The sequence below is a fragment of the Hemiscyllium ocellatum genome, chromosome 6, assembly GCF_020745735.1.
Source record: "Hemiscyllium ocellatum isolate sHemOce1 chromosome 6, sHemOce1.pat.X.cur, whole genome shotgun sequence".
NCBI lineage: Eukaryota > Metazoa > Chordata > Chondrichthyes > Orectolobiformes > Hemiscylliidae > Hemiscyllium > Hemiscyllium ocellatum.
Genome location: NC_083406.1, coordinates 120,618,299 through 120,639,470, shown reverse-complemented (window position 1 = coordinate 120,639,470; position 21,172 = coordinate 120,618,299). Strand labels below are relative to the sequence as shown.

The window sequence follows — 21,172 nt, the reverse complement described above, 5'->3', positions numbered from 1 at the left end:
TGGTGAAGTGAACCTGATGGGATGAATAGCCTATTTCTGCCCCTATGTTTATAGTTTTATGTGGATTAAAGACACTTATTATTGTGGTACATTTCTAATATGCCCCATGTATTTCTTCCCAAATGCTCTATCCTCTTTGATTTGACTCTTCATAACTTTAAAGCTAATATGGCTTGGCAATAAATTATCTTTTCTTATCTACATGCCAAGAACAAATAGAGGAAACATTAAATAAAAGTGTCCGGGCAAAGGAAAGACAGGAACAGAAGCTGCATGATTGAGGAAATTGAATATGTGACTGAAGATTTGGAAGAGACCTGTGGTTTTAAAGAGGTACTTACAGCCAGAGAAGGCAGCTGAGGGCTGACAATTATAACCTTCTCCTTCCATAACTCTATCCATGAATTTACCAATTTCCTAACCTCCTCTATCCATTCCCATTGACCTCTGACTTTTTCTAAACCACCGACAATACAGTGTACCTTTAGTACTACATCAGAATGCTAGAAAGGATTATATGTTTCCAAAGTGTGTCTTTAATCCAAACCTTTCTGATTGTGAGATGTGAACTGAGCTGTGGCTAATAGGCTTGATTTCCAGCTTCCTACCCTGGTGAGGCATCCCAAAAATACACCAGTGAAGCAGATGGGTCTTTATGACAATCGACAATAGTTGACTTGGTCACCATCACCGAACCATGTTTTCTCAAGTGAATTGAAATGCTGCTGGCTGCCCTAGTGGGATTTGTACCAATATTCCTCAGAATTACCCTGGGCCTCTGGATTACTGGTCCAATTACATTGCCAGTACATCACCATCTCCCATAAACAAGTTAGGGAGGGATGTACAGGGTTGGGAAGAAGAGGAATTAAGGTTCTTTCACATATAAGCCATTAAGGTTAATCTAATTGGGGAATGAAGAGCCCTGTTTGCAAGATGGTCCGTGTGCCCTAAGGATGGCTGGTGAGTGTATGGAAGCAGTGCTTTGGTGCTGGAAAATATGATAAGACATCTGACAGTGGTCAACTTTACTGTTATGTGAAAAGTTTAAAGAAAAGTCTAGAGACTTTGTGCAGACTATAGCTTTATTAGTTATCTATTTATTCACAAGTCCATTTACACTTGCTCTCAGGTTTCTTTCCTATTGCTTGACAAAACATTCCATCAACCTATATTCCCAAGGCTCACTATGAATACGGACTCAAAACATTAGATGAACAAATTCTAACATTATCCTTCAAGTAGTGAATTGCTTGCTACCTCTACCATCGAAAGCTGGCAGACACTGTCTAGGCTTCTTTGTGCTGTATGTTTAAGAAGCTGTGACCATTACGCCATTAAAACTAAAAATGAAACTTATCAGGCACACATTTCAGACTGAGCAAAAGGGCTTGTAATGTTGGGATGAATCTGTAGGTTGGGTGAGGGAAGATGACCATCAGAAAGAAATATTTACAAGGCAAGGAAATAACAGCCTGCATTTGATACTGCACTTTCACTGTCTCAGGCATTTCAAATCACTTCCCAGCCAATTAAGTTTTTGTTCAGTAGCGCATGCTGAAAATATGGAAGCCAATCTGCACATCTCAAGCATCCAGAAATGCTAATACTGTAAATGTCCAGATGTTAGTCTGTTATGCAGTGAGTTTGGTTAAAGCACGTGTTAGCTTGTATATAAGGGGAAACTCTGCATTTGCTAAATGGCTCCAGTGAGATTTTTTATGTCCACTCAGAAGGAGCCTGGTTTACATCCCATCCAAGAGATGGCACCTCTGACAGTGCAGCACTACTTCTGTTCTGCACTGAAAATATCAGCTTGGACTTTGCACTCAAAGAGAAGAATACTGCTCCTGAGGTAATGCTAACATTCAGAAAATATCTGTACCATTCCCTTGTATCAAGACCATCAATTTCTCCTCCTCCTCCTACAATATTATCCTTATCCTTAAGCAATGGCCATATGCTAGAACATGGTTTAATTGGTACATGGATTCTCTATTACCTCCCTGAGATGATGGCCTGGCCAGTGAATAGTACAGTGGCAAGGTATCATGAGAAAAGCATGATGCGGTCCAATCCTGACCTTATGCAATACATTAATGCCTTTCCAGTAGGTGAGCACTGGATTACAAAAAGGTAACTGGACTCTGATTAATTTCCTCCCTCTTTACAGTCCTTGGCTCCTGGAACCATGCCATAGCATCTGTCCCAACTGAGAACAGCTAATTCCAGAAAGAGAAGGGGATTTAAATGGGGATTTATCCTGGCTCGATCCCTTACCAGGACTGTTCTGGCATAGAACTGTTAACTGAGATTAAACAAATCATCTTGCCAATCTTAATTTGAAGAATGTGCATTTATGTAGCCTCTTTCACTAGCTCAAGATGTCCTATATTGCTTTACTGGCAATTAATTTTGAAGTGATGTCAAAATATGAAATGCAACATCTGATTTGAACACAGCAAGTTATCACAAACAGTAACCTGGTAAGAACTAGATAATGGGGTGAAATTGGGCATGGGGAGGAGGTGGAGTCACTCTTTGAAAAATTCAGAGTTTTACTGAAGTTATCAGAATCAAAATTCAGACAAGGCTCATAAAATGCAAGAAACACTTCCTAGTCATATTGTGTCTCCACTTGATAATGTTGAGTTTTATCTAGCATGTTTCAGATGATTTTTTTCTTTCCTTTTTGTTCTTTCATAGAATGTGAGTGTTGCTGGCAAGGGCAGCATTTGTTACCCAGCCCTGACCACCCTGAATTGAGGGCTTACTCAACCATTCAAAGGTCAGTTCAGAATCAAAAGCACATTGCTGTGGGTCTGCAGTCACATGCAGGGCCAGACCAGGTAAGGATGGCAGATTTTCTTCCACATGGAATTTTACAAAAATGGATGTTAATTTCATGGTCACCATTACAATACAGTACAGCACTGGAACAAACTCTTCTGCCCACCAAGCCTGTGCTGATTCTAATCCTTATGTAGACCTGTTACTTATTGCCCATGTGCAGTTTCTGTTCGCCTCACAAGCATGTGTCTATTAAGGTACACCTTAAACATTACTAACGTGTCTGCTTCCATCCTCTCCACTGGCAGTGTGTTCCGCACCACCTTCTGTGTGAAGAGTTCTCCCCACACTTCTCCCCTAAAAGTTTCCCCCTCACCTTGAACCTGTGCCCTCGTGTAGTTGACCTTTTCATCCTGGGGAAAGGCCTCTTACTATCCACGCTCTCAAAATTTTGTACTAGTATTGCAGAGGCTAGCTTTCAGTGCCAGATTCACTAATTGACTTCAAAGTACTGTGGTGGAATTTGAAACTATGTGTCCAGAGCATTAGCCTGGACCTCTGCATTACTAGTCCAGTGACATTACCACTATCCTACCGTCGCCCTTCAAAGGGGCGACAAGGCTTTTTCCTTGCGTATTTTCATGTCTCTCTGAGAATTATTGACCAGAAAGAATGAATTCCTGTCACTCACTCAATCATAACCAATCTCAAAGTGGTCTGATTCAGCAGATAGCTATTCTGCAGTCATCCGGCCGGCTATTTGCATTTCACAGGTGCATGTGCAATTCAGCCAACCGCAGACAGATAGATGGCAATTATTAGGAAATCTACATCGATAACAACAAAAATAATCAATTTGAGGAACTATTACCAAGATAAAAGGCAAAAGGAATTTAAATGGTAGCATTCTGGGTCAGGACATCAAACATGCAAGCTCAGTGCAACTGCAGATTTGATTCACTCAAGCACAGTCAGAAGGAGAGATTGTTCTCTCCAGCCTGATCATCTCCTACACACAGTGGGAAACCATACTGATAACACATTCTTGAAATGGGATCTCCTTAGTCAGTTCCTTCATGTCTAACCAAAATGGGAAAGTGCGTGTCTTAACTATGCACAACCTCGGGAATGAGGATTTAAGGTCTCCCAATGCATACTTTTAATTTTTAAAAAAATCTGAGGACAGCAGGTAAAAATGACCCTTCTGTCCTCCAGTTTTGAATGTGCAGAAGGCCAGAGTCAACACTGAAACTGGACAGTCCAGTTTGAAACGGGAATTGTTTTTGTGTAATACACACCCATCAAAGCCTTTTCTCCTCCTGTTTAAGTAATTCAAACTGCACACCACAAAGAAAACAATCACAAAGAGACCACATTTCAAGTGGTGAAACCAAGGGACGGTCACTATGGCCAAAGTGTTGTCAGGGTGCCTGGCATTGTTTGATTTGTTGTTTCAGCAAGTGGAGTGGAAGACGCCTCCTACTCGTACACCGTGACTGGCTAACAAGTTGTATTCTTGCACAGCTGCCTCTGTCTGAAGGACTTTCACCTCAACTCCTTTGTTCTTAAGATACTCCAGCGTTTTGGAAGGAACCTGCAAAGCACAAAAACAAATGACAGAGAGAAAATATCAGGGGTGAAAACCAACACCTTGGTTGGCCACTGAATCTTGACAACTAGATTAGATTAGATTAGATTAGATTACTTACAGTGTGGAAACAGGCCCTTCGGCCCAATAAGTCCACACCGACCCACCGAAGCGCAACCCACCCATACCCCTACATTTACTCCTTACCTAACACTACGGGCAATTTAGCATGGCCAATTCACCTGTCCCACACATCTTTGGACTGTGGGAGGAAACCGGAGCACCCGGAGGAAACCCACGCAGACACGGGGAGAACGTGCAAACTTCACACAGTCAGTCACACAGTCACACAGGCGGGAATTGAACCCGGGTCTCCGGCGCTGTGAGGCAGCAGTGCTAACCACTGCCCACACGCCCACAAAACTCTAGTGTTCAGAGTCAAAACATGTGGTGCTGGAAAAGTACAGCCGATCATTCCTGACAAAGAGCTCATGCTCGAAACATTGACTTTCCTGCTCCTCGGATGCTGCCTGTCCTGCCGTGCTTTTCTGAGGCAGGAAAGAGCTTGGATTTTCACTTGGTGGGAATGGTTATTACCTAGCTCTTAAGGGGCACAAATGTGCTTGCCATTTGTCAGCTCATATCTGGATATCGTCCAAGTCTTGCCACATTTGGAGGTGGACTGCTTTGCTATCCAAAAAGTTGTGAATAATGTGTTGAACATTGTGCAGTCCAATCAACAAATAATCCCACTTCTGACCTTACGATGGAGGGAAGATCATTTGTGAAGCGGTCGAGATGCCCTGGAGTGAAATTACAGAACCCCAACAAATGCAACTGCCTTTCTTTGCTAGACATGACTCTAAACGAGCAAAGGAGCTTCCCCTGATTCCCATTGACTCTCATTTTGCGAGGGCTCCTTGATACTACACACAGTCAAATGGAGGTTTTTATAAATACATTAAGAACAAAAGGGTAAGTATGGAGAGAATAGGGCCCCTCAAAGATCAGTGAGGCAGCCTATGTGTGGAGCCGCAGGAGATGGGGAGATACTAAATGAGTATTTTGCATCAGTACTCACAGTGGAGAAGGATGTGGAAGATATAGAATGTCGGGAAATAGATGGTCACATCTTTAAAAATGTCTATATTAGAGGAGGTGGTGCTGGATGTCTTGAAACGCATAAAGGTGGATAAATCCCCAGGACCTGATCAGGTGTACCTTAGCACTCTGTGGGAAGCTAGGGAAGTGATTGCTGGGCCCCTTGGTGAAATATTTGTATCATTGATAGTCACAGGTGAAGTGCCGGAAAAGACTGGAGGTTGGCAAATGTGATGCCACTATTTAAGAAGGGTGGTAAGGAAAAGCCAGGGAACCAGAGACCTGAGGCTGACATCGATGGTGGGCAAGTTGTTGGAGAGAATCCTGAGGGACAGGATTTACTGTACATGTATTTGAAAGGCAAAGACTGATTAGGGATAGTCAGCATGGCTTTGTGTGTAGGAAATCATGTCTCACAAACTTGACTGAGTTTTTTGAAAGAGAAACAAAGAGGATTGATGAGCGCAGTGCAGTGGACGTGATCTATGTGGACTTCAGTAAGGTGTTCAACAAGATTCTTCATGGTACACTGGTTAGCAAGGTTAGATCTCATGGAATACGGAGAGAACTAGCTACTTGGATACAGAACTGGCTTAAAGGTAGAAGACAGAGATGGTGGTGGAGGGTTGCTTTTCAGACTGCAGGCCTGTGACCAGCGGTGTGTCACTAGGATCGGTGCTGGGTCCTCTTCTTTTCGTCATTTATATAAATGATTTGGATATGAACATGGGAGGTATAGTTAGTAAGTTCGCAGATGATACCAAAATTGGAGGTATAGTGGCCAGCAAAGAAGGTTACCTCAGATTACAATGGGATCTTGATCAGATGGACCAAGGGGCTAAGTAGTGGCAGATGGAGTTTAATTTAGATAAATGCGAGGTGCGGCAATTTAGAAAAGCAAATCAGAGCAGAACTTATACACTTAATGGTAAGTTCCTGGGAAGTGTTGCTGAACAAAGAGATCTTGGACTGCAGGTTCAGAACTCCTTGAAAGTAGAGTTGCAGGTAGATAGGATAATGAAGAAGGCGTTTGGTATGCTTTCCTTTATTGGTCAGGCCATTGAGTATAGGAGTTGGGGGGTCATATTGCAGCTGTACAGGACACTGGTTAGGCCACTTTTGGAATATTGTGTGCAATTCTGGTCTCCTTCCTATTGGAAGGGTGTTGTGAAACTTGAAAGGGATCAGAAAAGATTTACAAGGATGTTGTAAACATTGCATCATCCTCCGCAACTTCCACCACCACCAAACGGACACCACCACTCGGGATATATTTCCCTCCCCAACTCTATCAGTGTTCTGGAGAGATCATTCCCTCCGCAACTCCCTTGTTAGGTCCATGCCCCCCACCAACTCACACCCCACTCCCCGCACCTTCCCCTGCCATCGCAAGAAGTGCAAAACCTGCATCCACACCACTCCCCTCGCCTCTGTCCAAGGCCCCAAAGGATCCTTCCATATCCAATAGAAATTTATCTGTACCTCCATCAATGTCATCTTCTGTATTCGTTGCACCCGATGGGGTCTCCTCTACATCCTACTTGTGGATTGTTTCAGAGAACACCTCAACCAACCAACCCCGCCGCCCCATGGCTGAACACCAAGTTCCTCTCCCACTCTGTCAAGGATATGCAGGTCCTGGGCCTCCTCCATCACCAAACCCTTACCACCTGACACCTAGAGGAAGAACACCTCATCTTCTGCCTTTGAACCCTGCAACCAAACGGGATCAATGCAGATTTCAACAGTTTCCTGATTTCCCCTCCCCTCACCTTATCCCAGTCGCAAACCTCCAATTATGCACCACTCTTCTGACCTGTCCATCATTTTTCCCATCTACCCGCTCCACCTTCCTCTCTGACCTATCATCTTCTTCCTCACCTTCATCTACCTATTGCTGTCTCAGCTACCTTCCCCCCCCCCCCCCAGCCCCACTCCCCCTCCCATTTATCTCTCAGCCCACAAGCCTCATTCCTGATGAAGGGCTTATGCCAGAAATGTTGATTCTCCTGCTCCTTGAATGTTGCCTGACCTGCTGTGCTTTTCCAGCACCACACTCTCGACTCTGATTTCCAGCATCTGCAGTCCTCACTTTCTCCTCCTTTACAAGATTTGAGCTATAGGGAGAGGCTGAATCGGTTGGGACTGTTTTCACTGGAGCTTCAGAGGCTGAGGGGTGACCTTATAGAGGTTATAAAATCATGAGGGGTATGGTTAGGATAAATAGACAAGGTTTAGGGTGAGAGGGGAAAGATTTAAAAAGGACCGAAGGGGCAACATTTTCATGCAGAGGATGGTGCATGCATGGAATGAGCTGCCAGAGGAAGTGGTGGAGGCTGGTACAATGACAACAATTAAAAGGCATCTGGATGGGTATATGAATAGGAAGGGTTAAGATTAGACTGGTGCTGGAAAAGCACAGCAGGTCAGGCAGCATCCGAGGAGCAGGAAAATCAACAGATATGGGCCAAGTGCTGGCAAGTGGGACTAGATTAGGTTATGATACCTAGTCAGCATGGACATGTTGGACTGAAAAGTCTAGTTCCATGGTGTACGTCTCCAAGAATCTGTGACTCTAAATCTTGTGTCAAGGACAGTCACTCTCACACACACTCTTACAAACACATACATTCCCCACCACCACCCCCACCCCAAAATTCAGTTTTTTTTGTCCATGTTTGGACCAAGGCTGTATGGAAGTTAGGACTCAGACCTTGAGTATCAGTGAGTAGGTTATTGTTAAGCAAATTTTGTTTTGATAGCACTGTTGATGAACCCATCCATCACTTTACTGCCTTATCCAAATAACCTTTAATTACCAAACACCTATTGACCTCCACCTTGAATATACTCTTCAGATGAGAGATTAAACTGAAATCCTTCCTGTCTCAAGTGGATTCTACAGTGTGAATAGGTACACAGGAGTTCTACTTGATGTTGTGGGCTAATCTTTGTCTTTCAACCAAAATCACCAAAGCAGATGAATCTGATCATCATTACAATGACTGTGATAGGAGCTTGCTGTGATATGGCTACCATGTTTCTGACATTATAACATTAACTGCACTTGAAGAAGTACTTCCTTGACTTTTGAGCTGTGTTGATTTCTCCTCAAGTCATGAAAGGTGCTATTCAAATGATAGATCTCTCTTCCTTTCTTTATACTCACTGAACAATGCATTAGGAATGACACAGTGCAGCAGTATCTTTAGGCAGAGGAAACACTAACTGCCTCTCTAACACTCCCGCAGTACTGCCCTTCCAACACGACAGCGCTCCCGCAGTGCTGGGCCTCTAACACAACAGCACTCCCGCAGTATTAGCCCTCCAACATGACAGCGCTCCCGCAGTACTGGCCCTCCAACATGACAGCGCTCCCGCAGTACTGGCCTTCCAACACGACAGCACTCCTGCAGTTTTGGCCCTCCAACATGACAGCGCTCCCGCAGTTCTATCCCTCCAACACGACAGCGCTCCCGCAGTTCTGTCCCTCCAACACGACAGTGCTCTCGCAGTTCTGTCCCTCCAACACGACAGTGCTCCTGCAGTACTGGGCCTCCAACACGACAGCGCTCCCACAGTACTGGCCCTCCAACACGACTGCACTCCCGCAGTTCTATCCCTCCAACATTGACAGTGCTCCCACAGTACTGGCCCTCTAACACGACTATGTTCCCGCAGTATTAGCCCTCCAACATGATAGCGCTCCCACAGTACTGGCCTTCCAACACGACAGCACTCCTGCAGTTTTGGCCCTCCAACATGACAGCGCTCCCGCAGTTCTATCCCTCCAACACGACAGCGCTCCCGCAGTTCTGTCCCTCCAACACGACAGTGCTCTCGCAGTTCTGTCCCTCCAACACGACAGTGCTCCTGCAGTACTGGGCCTCCAACACGACAGCGCTCCCACAGTACTGGCCCTCCAACACGACTGCACTCCCGCAGTTCTATCCCTCCAACATTGACAGTGCTCCCACAGTACTGGCCCTCCAACACGATAGCACTCCCGCAGTATTAGCCCTTGAACATGACAGCACTCCCGCAGTACTGGCCCTCCAACACGACAGCGCTCCCGCAGTGCTGGGCCTCTAACACAACAGCACTCCCGCAGTATTAGCCCTCCAACATGACAGCGCTCCCGCAGTACTGGCCCTCCAACATGACAGCGCTCCCACAGTACTGGCCCTCCAACACGACAGCGCTCCCACAGTACTGGCCCTCTAACACGACTATGTTCCCGCAGTATTAGCCCTCCAACATGATAGCGCTCCCACAGTACTGGCCTTCCAACACGACAGCACTCCTGCAGTTTTGGCCCTCCAACATGACAGCGCTCCCGCAGTTCTATCCCTCCAACACGACAGTGCTCTCGCAGTTCTGTCCCTCCAACACGACAGTGCTCTCGCAGTTCTGTCCCTCCAACACGACAGTGCTCTCGCAGTTCTGGGCCTCCAACACGACAGCGCTCCCACAGTACTGGCCCTCCAACACGACTGCACTCCCGCAGTTCTATCCCTCCAACATGACAGCGCTCCCGCAGTTCTATCCCTCCAACACGACAGCGCTCCCGCAGTTCTATCCCTCCAACATTGACAGTGCTCCCACAGTACTGGCCCTCCAACACGATAGCACTCCCGCAGTATTAGCCCTTGAACATGACAGCACTCCCGCAGTACTGGCCCTCCAACATGACAGCACTTCCGCAGTACTGGCCATCCAACATGACAGCGCTCCTGCAGTATTAGCCCTCCAACATGACAGCACTCCCGCAGTACTGGCCATCCAACATGACAGCGCTCCTGCAGTATTAGCCCTCCAACATGACAGCACTCCTGCAGTATGGGCCTTCCAACACTACAGCGCTCTCGCAGTATGGGTCCGCAGCACTTCCGCAGCACTGTCCCGTCAACACTGCAGCACTCCTGCTGTACCGTTTCTCGAATAGAGCAGTGCTCCTGTTTCACCGTCCCTTTGACAGCGCAGTGCTCCAACAGTCACAGGATAAAAGCCCACAGTGGTACTGTATTGACATGGATAGAGAATTAGCTAATGAGCTGGAAACAGTGTGTGAGGATAAAGGGTTCTTTTTCAGGTTGGCCAAGTGTCATCAGTCGGGTTCAACAGGGATCAGTGCTAGGACTGCAACTGCTTACAATAGGAACCTTTGTACCTAAGATGGCACTGTAAGCAGCAACTTTGTACACTTTTTGCTGTACTCATTTGAGTACATGTAACAATAAAGTTAATGTTAAATTCCAGAAATATATAATAATGACTTGTAGGAAAGAAGCAAATAGGTGGAAAGGCAAGTTGGGAGAGGGATATAAACAGTTTACAGAGAGATTTGACAGGTTAAGGGGGTAGAAAATTACTAATTAGGAGAGTAATGTGTGAAAAGCTGTTCATTTTGAAAGGGAGAACAGAAGAACAGAGTATTATTTAATGGTTTAAATTGGAGAAAACTGCAACAAAAAGTGTCTTGGGGATCTTTTACATGAAACACTGAAAAATAGCACACAGGGCAGTAGGTAATCAGGAGGGTTAATGAAATGTTGGCCCTTATTTCAAAGGGTTAGAATAGAAGAGTAAAGGAATCTTACTGCAACTGTACATGCTGCTGGTGAGACCAAATCTGGAGTGCTATGAGCAGATTGGGTCTCCACATTTAAGAAAAGGTATAATTTTATTGCAGAGGACGTTCACTAGGGTAGTTCCCAGCGTGGAGGACTGTCTTATGAGCAAAGGCTAAACAGGTTAGAAATCTACTCACTGGTGTTTAGAAGAATGAGAAGCAATCTCATTGAGACAGATAGGATTCTTAAGGGCCCTGACAAGGTAAACGCTGAGAGAATGTTTTCCCTCATGTGAGAGTCGAGGAATAGAGGGCATAGCCGCAGAATAAAGGAGGAGTAATTTCTTCTCTCAGAGCATTGAGAGTCTTTGGAACTCCTTGCCACAGAGAGCTGTGAGGATAGAATCCTTGTGTATATTTAAGGCGAGGATAGATAGATTCTTGATCAGTCAAGGAATCAAGTGTTATAGGGAAAAACGTAGGAATGGGGACATGAGGAATGTTGGATTAGCCATGATCCTACTGAATGGCACAGCAGGCTTGAGAGACTAAATGACCTATTCAGTTCCTATTTCTTATGGTTCTTAGCACAGCACTCTGTCAATACTGAATCTCTGATAACATAGTGCACCCTCCACGCTTATACTCCGACAATGCTGCAGTCCCTCAGTGCTTACCCTCCAACAGTGCTGCACCCCTCAATACTGAATCTCTGACAACGCAGTGCACCCTCAGCCATGACCCTCCAACAGTGCTGCACTTCCTTAGTACTGACCCTCTGACAGTGCTGCATTCCCTAAGCACTGACCCACTGACAGTGCTGCACTCCCTCAGTACTGACTCTCCAACAGTGCTGCACTGTCATAGCACTGAGTCTCTGACAGTGTTGTGCTCCCTCAGTACTGACCCTCCAACAGCATTTTCAACCAGGATTCCTGAACCTAAGGGTTCTGTGAATATCCCTAATTATTCCATTCACATTTTTCATCAATTTGAAAACTTTAAAAACTTCTTCCACGTTTTGGACCAACATTTATGATAATTTTAGCAATATCTGATACATATGGCTTATTAAAATTATGTGGTGTTTAATTGTAGAGTTTAATTTAGCATTATTTCTTGTTTTGCAATCATAATTACCAACAATGAATTTGAAAGTAGAAGTATTCCATTTGGCCCCTCTAGCCAGCTCCTTGGCTGATTGGATTGTGGCCTCAACTTCACTTTTTCAACTATTACCTGATAACCCTTATTGGCAAGCATCTATTCATCTCTCCTTAAAGTATTTAATGACTCTGTTTCCACTGCTTTCTGGAGAAATGAGTAGTTAAAGTTGCCAAAGTTCAAGAGAACAATTTTTCATTAGAGAGAGAGACAACAGATAGTAAATTTAAACTGAGGGTAACTATACCAGGTGAAGGGCAAGATTGACAAGGCAGGACCTTCATAGTAACCTCACAGAGTATAGGAACTGAACCCATAAAGTTGGAGTTACTCTGCATTGCAAACCGGCTGTCTGTCCAATTGAGCTGAGAGTTCTACATACTCTCAGCTTTCTGAGAGAAAAGATGTCACCTTGTCATTGTCTTAAATATAAACTGTGACCCCTAGTTCTAGTCTCTCCTACAGGAAGAAACGTCCTTTCAGCATTCACCCTGTCAAATTCCCAAAGGATCTGTGAGATCACCTCTTATTTATTAAACTCCATTGGATAACCTTTCCTTATAAGTTAAACCTGTCACTGCAATCTTTTTGATGTGGGATGTGAGCATCACTGGCAAGGCCAATATTTGTTGCCCAACCCTAAATGTCTTAAAACTGAGCAGTCTGCTTGGCTATTTTAGAAGGCATTCAACAACCAACACATTTGTGTGGGTCTGGAGTCACACGTAGGCTAGAACAGGTAGGGATGGCAGATTTCCTTCCCTGAAGGATATTGGTGAACCAATGGAATTTTATGATAATTGATGAAAGTATCATGGTCTAGCTTTCAATTACAAATTTATGAATTGCATTTAAATTCAACCAGCTGCAATGATGGGATCCACAGAGCACTACAAATATACCTACAAACATTCAAAGTAGGAATAAAAGATGTCTATTTGGCCCCTTGAGCCTGCTACACCTTCAATAAGATCATGGCTGATCTGTGTTTACATTCTCACTATATTTGATAACCTTGAATTCCTTGCCTAACAGGGAATCTACCTCTGCCTTAAAAATATTCTTTTCATATAAAAAATGTAAAATGTTAAAAATAACTATATACAAACATGTCATTAATTTGCTTGGTACTGCTTCCCTCGTGATTGGAAATTCACCATGTTCTTTCCTCCTATTTCTTCCCATTGTACAGCTATCATTGGATTTTTTTTATGTATTCTCTACTTTGATGATAGCAGAGTTACGGGGGACTGGTAGCAAAGTAGAATTGAGGCTACATCAAATCGGCAACGATATTAATGATGAACAGAACTGGCTCAAGGGCTGAATGGCCCACTCTTATTGCTAATTTGTATGATCTTATGAATGGGGCTGTGGGATCTGGATTCTGTTACTAATTCTGTACTCAGGTTTCATAGAGCATCATCACTTACTCCATTAGAAAGCTTGGGTTAATGACATTTTCCTGACATCAGGTGGGTAATACTGACATCACCTGGCTGGCTTTCTTAACTGCAATCTCTGTCACTCTTGCATCACTATTTTTTTCCAGCACTTGGTAGGCCAGGACAGTTTAAGAGATACAGAATGCAAGGCAGCTGGGACCTGTTCGATGCTGAGCTTTATTCTAGAGACAGAAAGAAAACTGCAGATGCTGGAATCCAAAATATACAGGAAGGAGGCTGGAAGAACACAGAAGGCCAGGCAGCATCAGGAGGTGGAGAAGTCGAAGTTTCGGATGTAATTCTTCTTCAGCTTTAGTTCTAAGTTGGGACAATTCATCTCGCTCAATTTTATGGAATGTTAACTCGTCATCTTTTAATTCCAAAATGTCTCATTTTAGTAAATGATCTAACTTTGATCCTCAGCTCGGCCTCACTGAAATAAGACTATAAGATGGAGGAACAGAAGCAGGGAATTTGACGCATCGTTCCTGCTCCACCATTCAATTTGAGCACAGCCAATCGAATCATCCTCAACTCCACGTTTTCTACCTTATCTCTATTGTCCTGGATTCCCTTACTGACTGAAAAGCTGTCTAAGGATTGAAGTAAAAAGTGAGGTCTGCAGATGCTGGAGATCAGAGCTGAAAATGTGTTGCTGGTTAAAGCGCAGCAGGTCAGGCAGTATCCAAGGAACAGGAAATTCGAGTTTCGGGCCGAAACGTCGAATTTCCTGTTCCTTGGATGCTGCCTGACCTGCTGCGCTTTAACCAGCAACACATTTTCAGCTAAGGACTGAAGTGACAACTTTCCCAGGTTCTGATATTTTATTATCTTCAAATCAGTGCAAACGTGACCATTCTGTTCAGAGATTTTCTTCCCTTCCTCATAATAGCAGAGATTAGAAATCAGGAGTGAAATGGAATATTCCTCACCTGTCTGGATGCCTGTAGCTTGAACTCAAGAAGCTTGACATCAAATATGACAAAGTGGCCCACTTGATTGATGCTACATCCACATGCATGTATACCCTTCACCATCAATACTCAGGACCAATAATGTGTACCACCTGTAAGATGCACTGCAGAAATTCACCAAAGATCCTTTGACAGATCCTTCTAAACTCTTTTGCTGCCATTCCTTCTTTACGTGCCATCCTTGCAGCTCTCTTTCCTTTGCATTCACCCCCCTTGCAGGGACTATTATTCTCATCCCATCTTGCAGCCGCTTTCTTCCACGATGACCCCCAAGTTGCATCCTCTTGTCCTCAAAGACCTCCAGATCTTTAGCCTTTCTCTCTCCCCCAAAACTTGTGGCCCTTTCTTCCCCTTCACCTATTTTCTTTCCCACTTGCACCCTCTTTCTTCCCCCGACTCCCAGTTGGGAGCTCAGAATGCTTCCTCTGTACCCTTTTCTCCAGGCACTGTCCCTGATCTGGCTGCTGCTCTCGGAGCAATGCGGAAGCAGCTGGGCTGCGAGCCTTTCGATTGGCTAGTAGTCTTGGGTGTGGGTGGCCAATTTTTAATGGAACATTGGACACTACAAATAAATAGAAATTTCTGGAGAAACTCAGCAGGTCTGGCAGCATCTATGGGAAGAAAATAGAGTTGACATTTTGAGTCCAGTGAATCTTCATCCGCAGAGAACTAGTTTTCAATCCTCTGGAAAATGAAACAGGGCGGCCCATAAACAGATGAAGCATGATTGCTCTCAGTTCTCCAGCCAGTTGTTAAGACAGCACTGCCACAGTGACAAAGTTCAGGTGAGATTCAGATGCTTGGTGCTGTGTATAGTCATGCCTGCTCCATTGTGTGGACCACTGGTGCAGAGAAAACCCTCCTTCCATATAGACCTGCTATAGGAAAGATGTTGTCAAACTTGAAAGGGTTCAGAAAAGATTTACAAGAGTGTTGCCAAGATTGGAGGGCTTGACCCATAGGGAGAGTCTGAAAATGCTGGGACTATTTTCCCTAGAATGATAGAAGCTGAAGGGTGATCTTATAGATCACCCATCAGCTTCCATTGCTCCAGGGAAAATAGCCCCAGCCTATTCTGGGAAAATCAATAGGGGCATGGAGAGGGTGAATAGTCAGGTCTTTTTCCCAGGGTAGGGGAGTCCAAAACCAGAGGGCATAGATCTAAGGTGAGAGGGGAAAGACTTAAAAGGGATCTAAGGGACAATTTTTTCGTGCAAAGGGTGATGTATGTATGGAATGGGTTGCCAGAGAAGGTGGTGGAGGCTGGTAAAATTACAACATTTAAATAGCCTCTGGATGAGTGTATGAATAGGAAGGGTTTAGAGGGATATGGGTCAAATTCTGGCAAATGTGACTAGATCAATTCAGAATATCTGGTCAATGTGGAGGAGTTGGACAGAAGGATATGTTTCCATGCGATATAACTATGACTTATGACTCTATGATTAAGCATCATCCATCAGCAGGCTTGGAAATGATTATGGTCATAATGAGGCAGGCTTCCTGCCTAGCCAAACTGTTCTTAAATCTGCAAATCTTTCCACTACACCAAAATTGGTGGTAAAATGGACAGTGAAGAAGATCATCTAAGGTTACAAAGAGATATTGATCAATTGGGTCCAAGGGCTGAGGAGTGGCAAACTGAATTTAATTTGGATAAATGCAAGGTAATGCATTTCAGTAAAACAAACAACAGCAGGACTTATTCAATTATTGGTAGGGTCCTGGGTAGTGTTGTAGAACAGAAATACCTAATGGCTCAGGTACATCATTTTTTGAAATTTGCATCACAGTTAGACATGGTGGTTAAGAAGGTGTTTTGCATGCTTGCTTTCATTGCTCAGACCTTTTGAGTACAGAAGTTGGGATGTCATGTTGAGGTTGTACAGAACATTGGTGAGGCCTCTTCTGAGGGTTAAGAAAAGACTCATGCCTGAAACGTCAATTCTCCTGCTCCTTGGATGCTGCCTGACCTGCTACACCTTTCCAGTAACACATTTTCAGTTAAGAAAAGATTTACCAGGAATGGAGGGTTTAAGACATAAAGATAGGCTGGGAGTTTTTTTTTTCACTTGGATGTGGGAAAAGGAGGAAGCATATCTGTGATTGTGGTTGTGTTTATATTCAAGTCTTGTTGCATTGCTATTGGTTCAAAATCCAGAACGTCAGCACAACCACAACGTCAGCTAAAATTCAATTGCAGTATTGAAGCAATGCTGCACTGTTGCAGTTGCCTTCTCTCAGATGACACTTCAAACTGAGGTCCTGCCTACCCCAGCAGATGGATGTAATTGGTTATCTTGGCCAAGGGCCTGAGGCAGTGGGGTTAGGTACATTAGGGTCCAATAACCAGGTCTCATTGCATGTGTGAAGGTCAGGGACCCTGTATATTCAGGTTTGGCTGTGCTCAATTTGGGGAACGGGAGGTTCAGGCCAGGAAAAGCACCAAGGTCTGTAATTTCTGGCTACCATTTGGAAGATTTCCCTGATATCTGGGGCAATATTTAATCTTCCACCAATATCTCAAAAAGATCCAGTCATTATCACATTGCTGTTAGCAGCAGCTTGCTGAACACAAATCCGCTGTTGTGTTTCCTACATTTTTACACTGACTTCACATCAAAATATTGCTTCACTGGCTTTAAAGTCCTTTGAGATGAAGGTAGTTGCAAAAACACACTGCTTATTTATAAAAGTCTTTCTGTTTCAGTACTTTGCATGAACAAGTTATGACTTTTCATCCCTCCCCACCTCCAGTGTGTCCTCTTATACTGCTGAGAATAAATAACTAGTCAGCTTTCTCTCACACATGCCCATGTTAGATTAAGTAAAAACAGAGTACTATAGATTTTGGAAATCTGAACAGAAATGAAAACAGAATGCTCTGGCATCATCTGTGGAAGGAGAAACATTGTTAGCATGACTCAGCTGCCCATGATACCCTGTGTCTACAAAATTTACCTGCACCATTAGCTCAGGCATCCTGCACTTCTGCCAGCAACTTTGATCTCAGAAATCCAAGGCATTCCCATTTGCTTCTTTTAATTAAGAAGTGCATGACCTTTCATGTCCTGGAATTGTATATCGCACTATCAAAATACTTAACTACAACTGGTAGGAAGAAAAGCAGATACAATTGAATGTTTAACCTACAAAAGAAAATCAGACAAACCTGTAAAGCCTCGCTCATTCCACGGCCAATAACTAACGTCTCAACACCTTTGTTAATGATTTCCTCCAGGTCAGCTGCCTGCACTCCAGGGTAATGCTAAATGAGAAAGAGCACACCAGTCAGGAGTGAGCAGAAACTTGTTTAAAACTCTTACTGCTTAATTTCCTAAGCCAACCAGTGCTCATTAAAAATAGAATACAGGAGCAGCAGGAGGCCAGTTGGCCCTTTGAGCCTGCTCTGCTGTTCAATATGATCCAGGATGAGCCTCTATTTCAGTACCATTTTACCACTTTCTTCCAATCTCCCTTGATGTCTTTAAAACATAAAACTTTATCAATAGAATTAGGGTTATATTCTTGAATATATTCAGTGACTCAGCTTCCACAGCCTTCTGTGGTAGACAATTCCACAGGTTCACTATCCATTGAGTGAAGAAATGTTTCCTCATTGTGGTCCTAAGTGGCCTACCCCATATCCTTGAGTAAGATTCACATGATCAGGAAGGAGAGATCATATCTGGAGTGAAACAGCTCAAGTGAGTATATAGTTCAGGGAATTTGGAAACAGCATATGAATTTGGTGCAGATGGGAAAGAGGTGCGTTTTGTTCGTTTTTCTTGGCTCAGTTTGTAAGTTTTTTCTTAAAGTGAAGTCCAGGATAAGGGGTGCGTAGAAAAGAGTGATATCACAGTAAATTCATTGGTTGGTGATAGTCAAATTAATAGCTATCAAATATAGGTTACTTTCAAAAGGATGTGGAGATCTAGTAATTACGTGTATTTAAGACAGAGACAGATAGGTTCTGGATTGGTAAGCGGATTAATAGTTACAAGGAGAAGGCAGGAGAATAGGGTTGAGAAACAAATTAGAGTGGGTCAAGAGTAGTGGGAAGGCTGGAGTTGATTAATGCCAAGACCAGCGTTTAAAAGCACTTCATGACCACCCAAGTTAGGGTCAATGGGCGGTAGTCATTGAGACATGCTGCGTGAGCCTTCTTTAGACACAGGGATGATGTTGACCCTCTTGAAACAGACAGGGACAGTGGCCTGCTGCAGGGAGAGGTTTAACATGTACGAAAAGACCTCTGCCGGTTGATCTGCACATGCTCTGAGTGCACAGCCTGGTACTCCGTCTGGTCCCATCGCTTTCCTTGGATTCACACAAAGGAAAACTAATCTGACCTCTGATGCAGTGATAGTTGGGATAGGTTCGTCAAGACTTTTCGGAATAGGTGTTCCCTCTCCGTTAAAATTCTGCTCAAAGCAAGCATAAAAGGCATTGAGACAATTTGGGAGGGATGCGTCATTGTCTGCTATCTTGCACTGTCTTTTTAGAACCTTTTCAGTCCTTGCCATAGTTGCCGAGTGTCTGTCTGGGTCTCTAGTTTGGATCGATATTGGTCCTTGGTTGTCTTAATGACTCTGCAAATTCCTTATATTTGAGTGAGTCTCCTGATCTGAAGGCCTCACGCCTGTTTATATTTTAGCAGGTTCTGTATGTTCTGATTCATCCAGGGTTTCCCGTTGGGCAACACCCAGATTGACTTCCTTGATGATAATGTGAACCATGTGTTGTAAAGTCAGCAGCCTACTTTACACCTTTATTTTTACCCCCATTGGCTTACATTTAATTCGGCGTTATTTACCTACAAAGCTCTTAGTGAAGCTCCTGTGTATATCTTTCCTGCAGCAGGAGTGTGGGTCCAGCTGAGTTGTTGTTGCAGACAGCTGGCAGGTACTCGGGGAACCAACCGGCCTCCTTCTGCCTTGTAACCATTTTGTGACTGTTCTGCTGAAGGTAACATCCCTGATTAGGATTGTGGTTAATATTATGGTAGACGGCCAGAAAACTGGAATAATTATGTTGACAGGTTGTAAAGAGGGCGGTAATGCAAAGATCAGTCCTTGGATTTCAGTTATTTATGTCTATGACTTAGGCCAAGAGGGGAGTCTCTTGTGGTGCAGTGGTAATGTCCTTACCCTTGGGCTAGGTGGCATTGGGTCAGGTTTCACCTGCTCCATAATTACATCTCTGAACAGGTTGATTCGAAAATATCAAGCCTGAGAGAAGTCTTGAATGTAATGTATCCAAGTTTACTGACAATAGAAAGTAGGTGAGAAATTAAGTTGAGAACACAAAAAAACAAACAGAATTTCAGTAGATGACATGACTGAGCAAAAAATGGCATATTAAATACCATGTGTAGAAATGTGAAATTATCTGCTTTGGCAGGAAAAACTGGCATTGAGCGAGACAGGGAAATGTTAGTATCCAAAAGGACCCTAAATATCCTTGTACACAAGTTGCTTAAACTTAAAATGAAGCTACAGCAACCAACTACGAACATAAATGATACCTCAGCATTTATGACAAAGGATTTGACCATCAGAGTAAAGATGCTTTATTGCAATTCTATAGGGCTTTATTATAACACAACTCTCATGTTCGTTGTTTTGGTCTCCCTACTTGAAAAGGTACACTAGCCTTAGGAATGCAGTAAAGGTCGACTAGACAGATTTTTCAGTGGAGAGGACTGTCTTATTAAGGGAAATTGAACAGACTGTGTGGAAGCATAGTTGCTATGGAAGATTAGCCATGTCCTTACTGAATAGCAGAGCAGGTTTGAGAGGGTTACTCTTGCTCTTACTTCTATTAATCTTATGAAAAATGGATTACTCCACTTAATCAACATGTTTTTAATTCATTATATCAAAATACCCTTCAAGGGGTATTTTTATTTCTAATTCTCACAATAGCAGAATATGCTTTGGCTCGGTAACAACGAACCAACAAAAATCAATCACAATGTCACCAAACTGAAAAGATTATGGAGCGAAGATATGGAAACAAATGTAAGACAAAGATCAGCTACAGGGTAAATGAATTGTGAAACAAACTCAAGAAATCTGTAAAGCATGAAGGGAAAGGTTAGGAGGAATTTGTTCAGTGCAGAGTGGTTCTTACAATATGAAACACCCAATTGAAATATAGTAGCAGAAGCAAGATCTACAATAACATATATCAAAAAGATAAATATTTGAAGGGAAAAAAAGGTTAAAAAGGTATGGAGGGGTCAAGGCCCAAAAACACCATCTAAGTGAAACAGCTTGTACTTTTCTTAGTATATGCTATTTTCAGATCAAAACACAGTATCCTCTACATTATGGAACGACAGAATCCTTACAGTTGCAGATAGAGACTATTCAGGCTATCATGTCTGCAGTCATCCTCTGAAGGACATCCCACCAAGACACAGTCCCCCACCTTATCCCTGAAACCCATCATTTACCATGGCTAATCCACCAAGCCTGCACATCACTACACACTACAGGGTTCTTTATTGATGATTTATGTGCTGGTTTACTTA

The 21,172-nt window shown here is 43.6% G+C and overlaps 1 protein-coding gene across 2 annotated transcripts in view; it reads right to left on the bottom strand.

Annotated features, from left to right (window-relative positions):
- Nucleotides 1–1,067: 1,067 nt before the first annotated feature.
- The window catches only part of aamdc (adipogenesis associated, Mth938 domain containing), a 51,043-nt gene continuing 30,938 nt past the window's right edge, over nucleotides 1,068–21,172 (bottom strand). For both annotated transcript variants that reach the window (XM_060826332.1, XM_060826331.1), the window contains exons 3-4: nucleotides 17,807–17,902; nucleotides 1,068–4,384 (exon numbers count right to left, since the gene is read on the bottom strand). In XM_060826332.1, coding sequence (XP_060682315.1) covers nucleotides 4,244–4,384; nucleotides 17,807–17,902 — 237 coding nt within the window. In that variant the 3' untranslated portion in view covers nucleotides 1,068–4,243. The remainder of the gene's footprint in view (nucleotides 4,385–17,806; nucleotides 17,903–21,172) is intronic.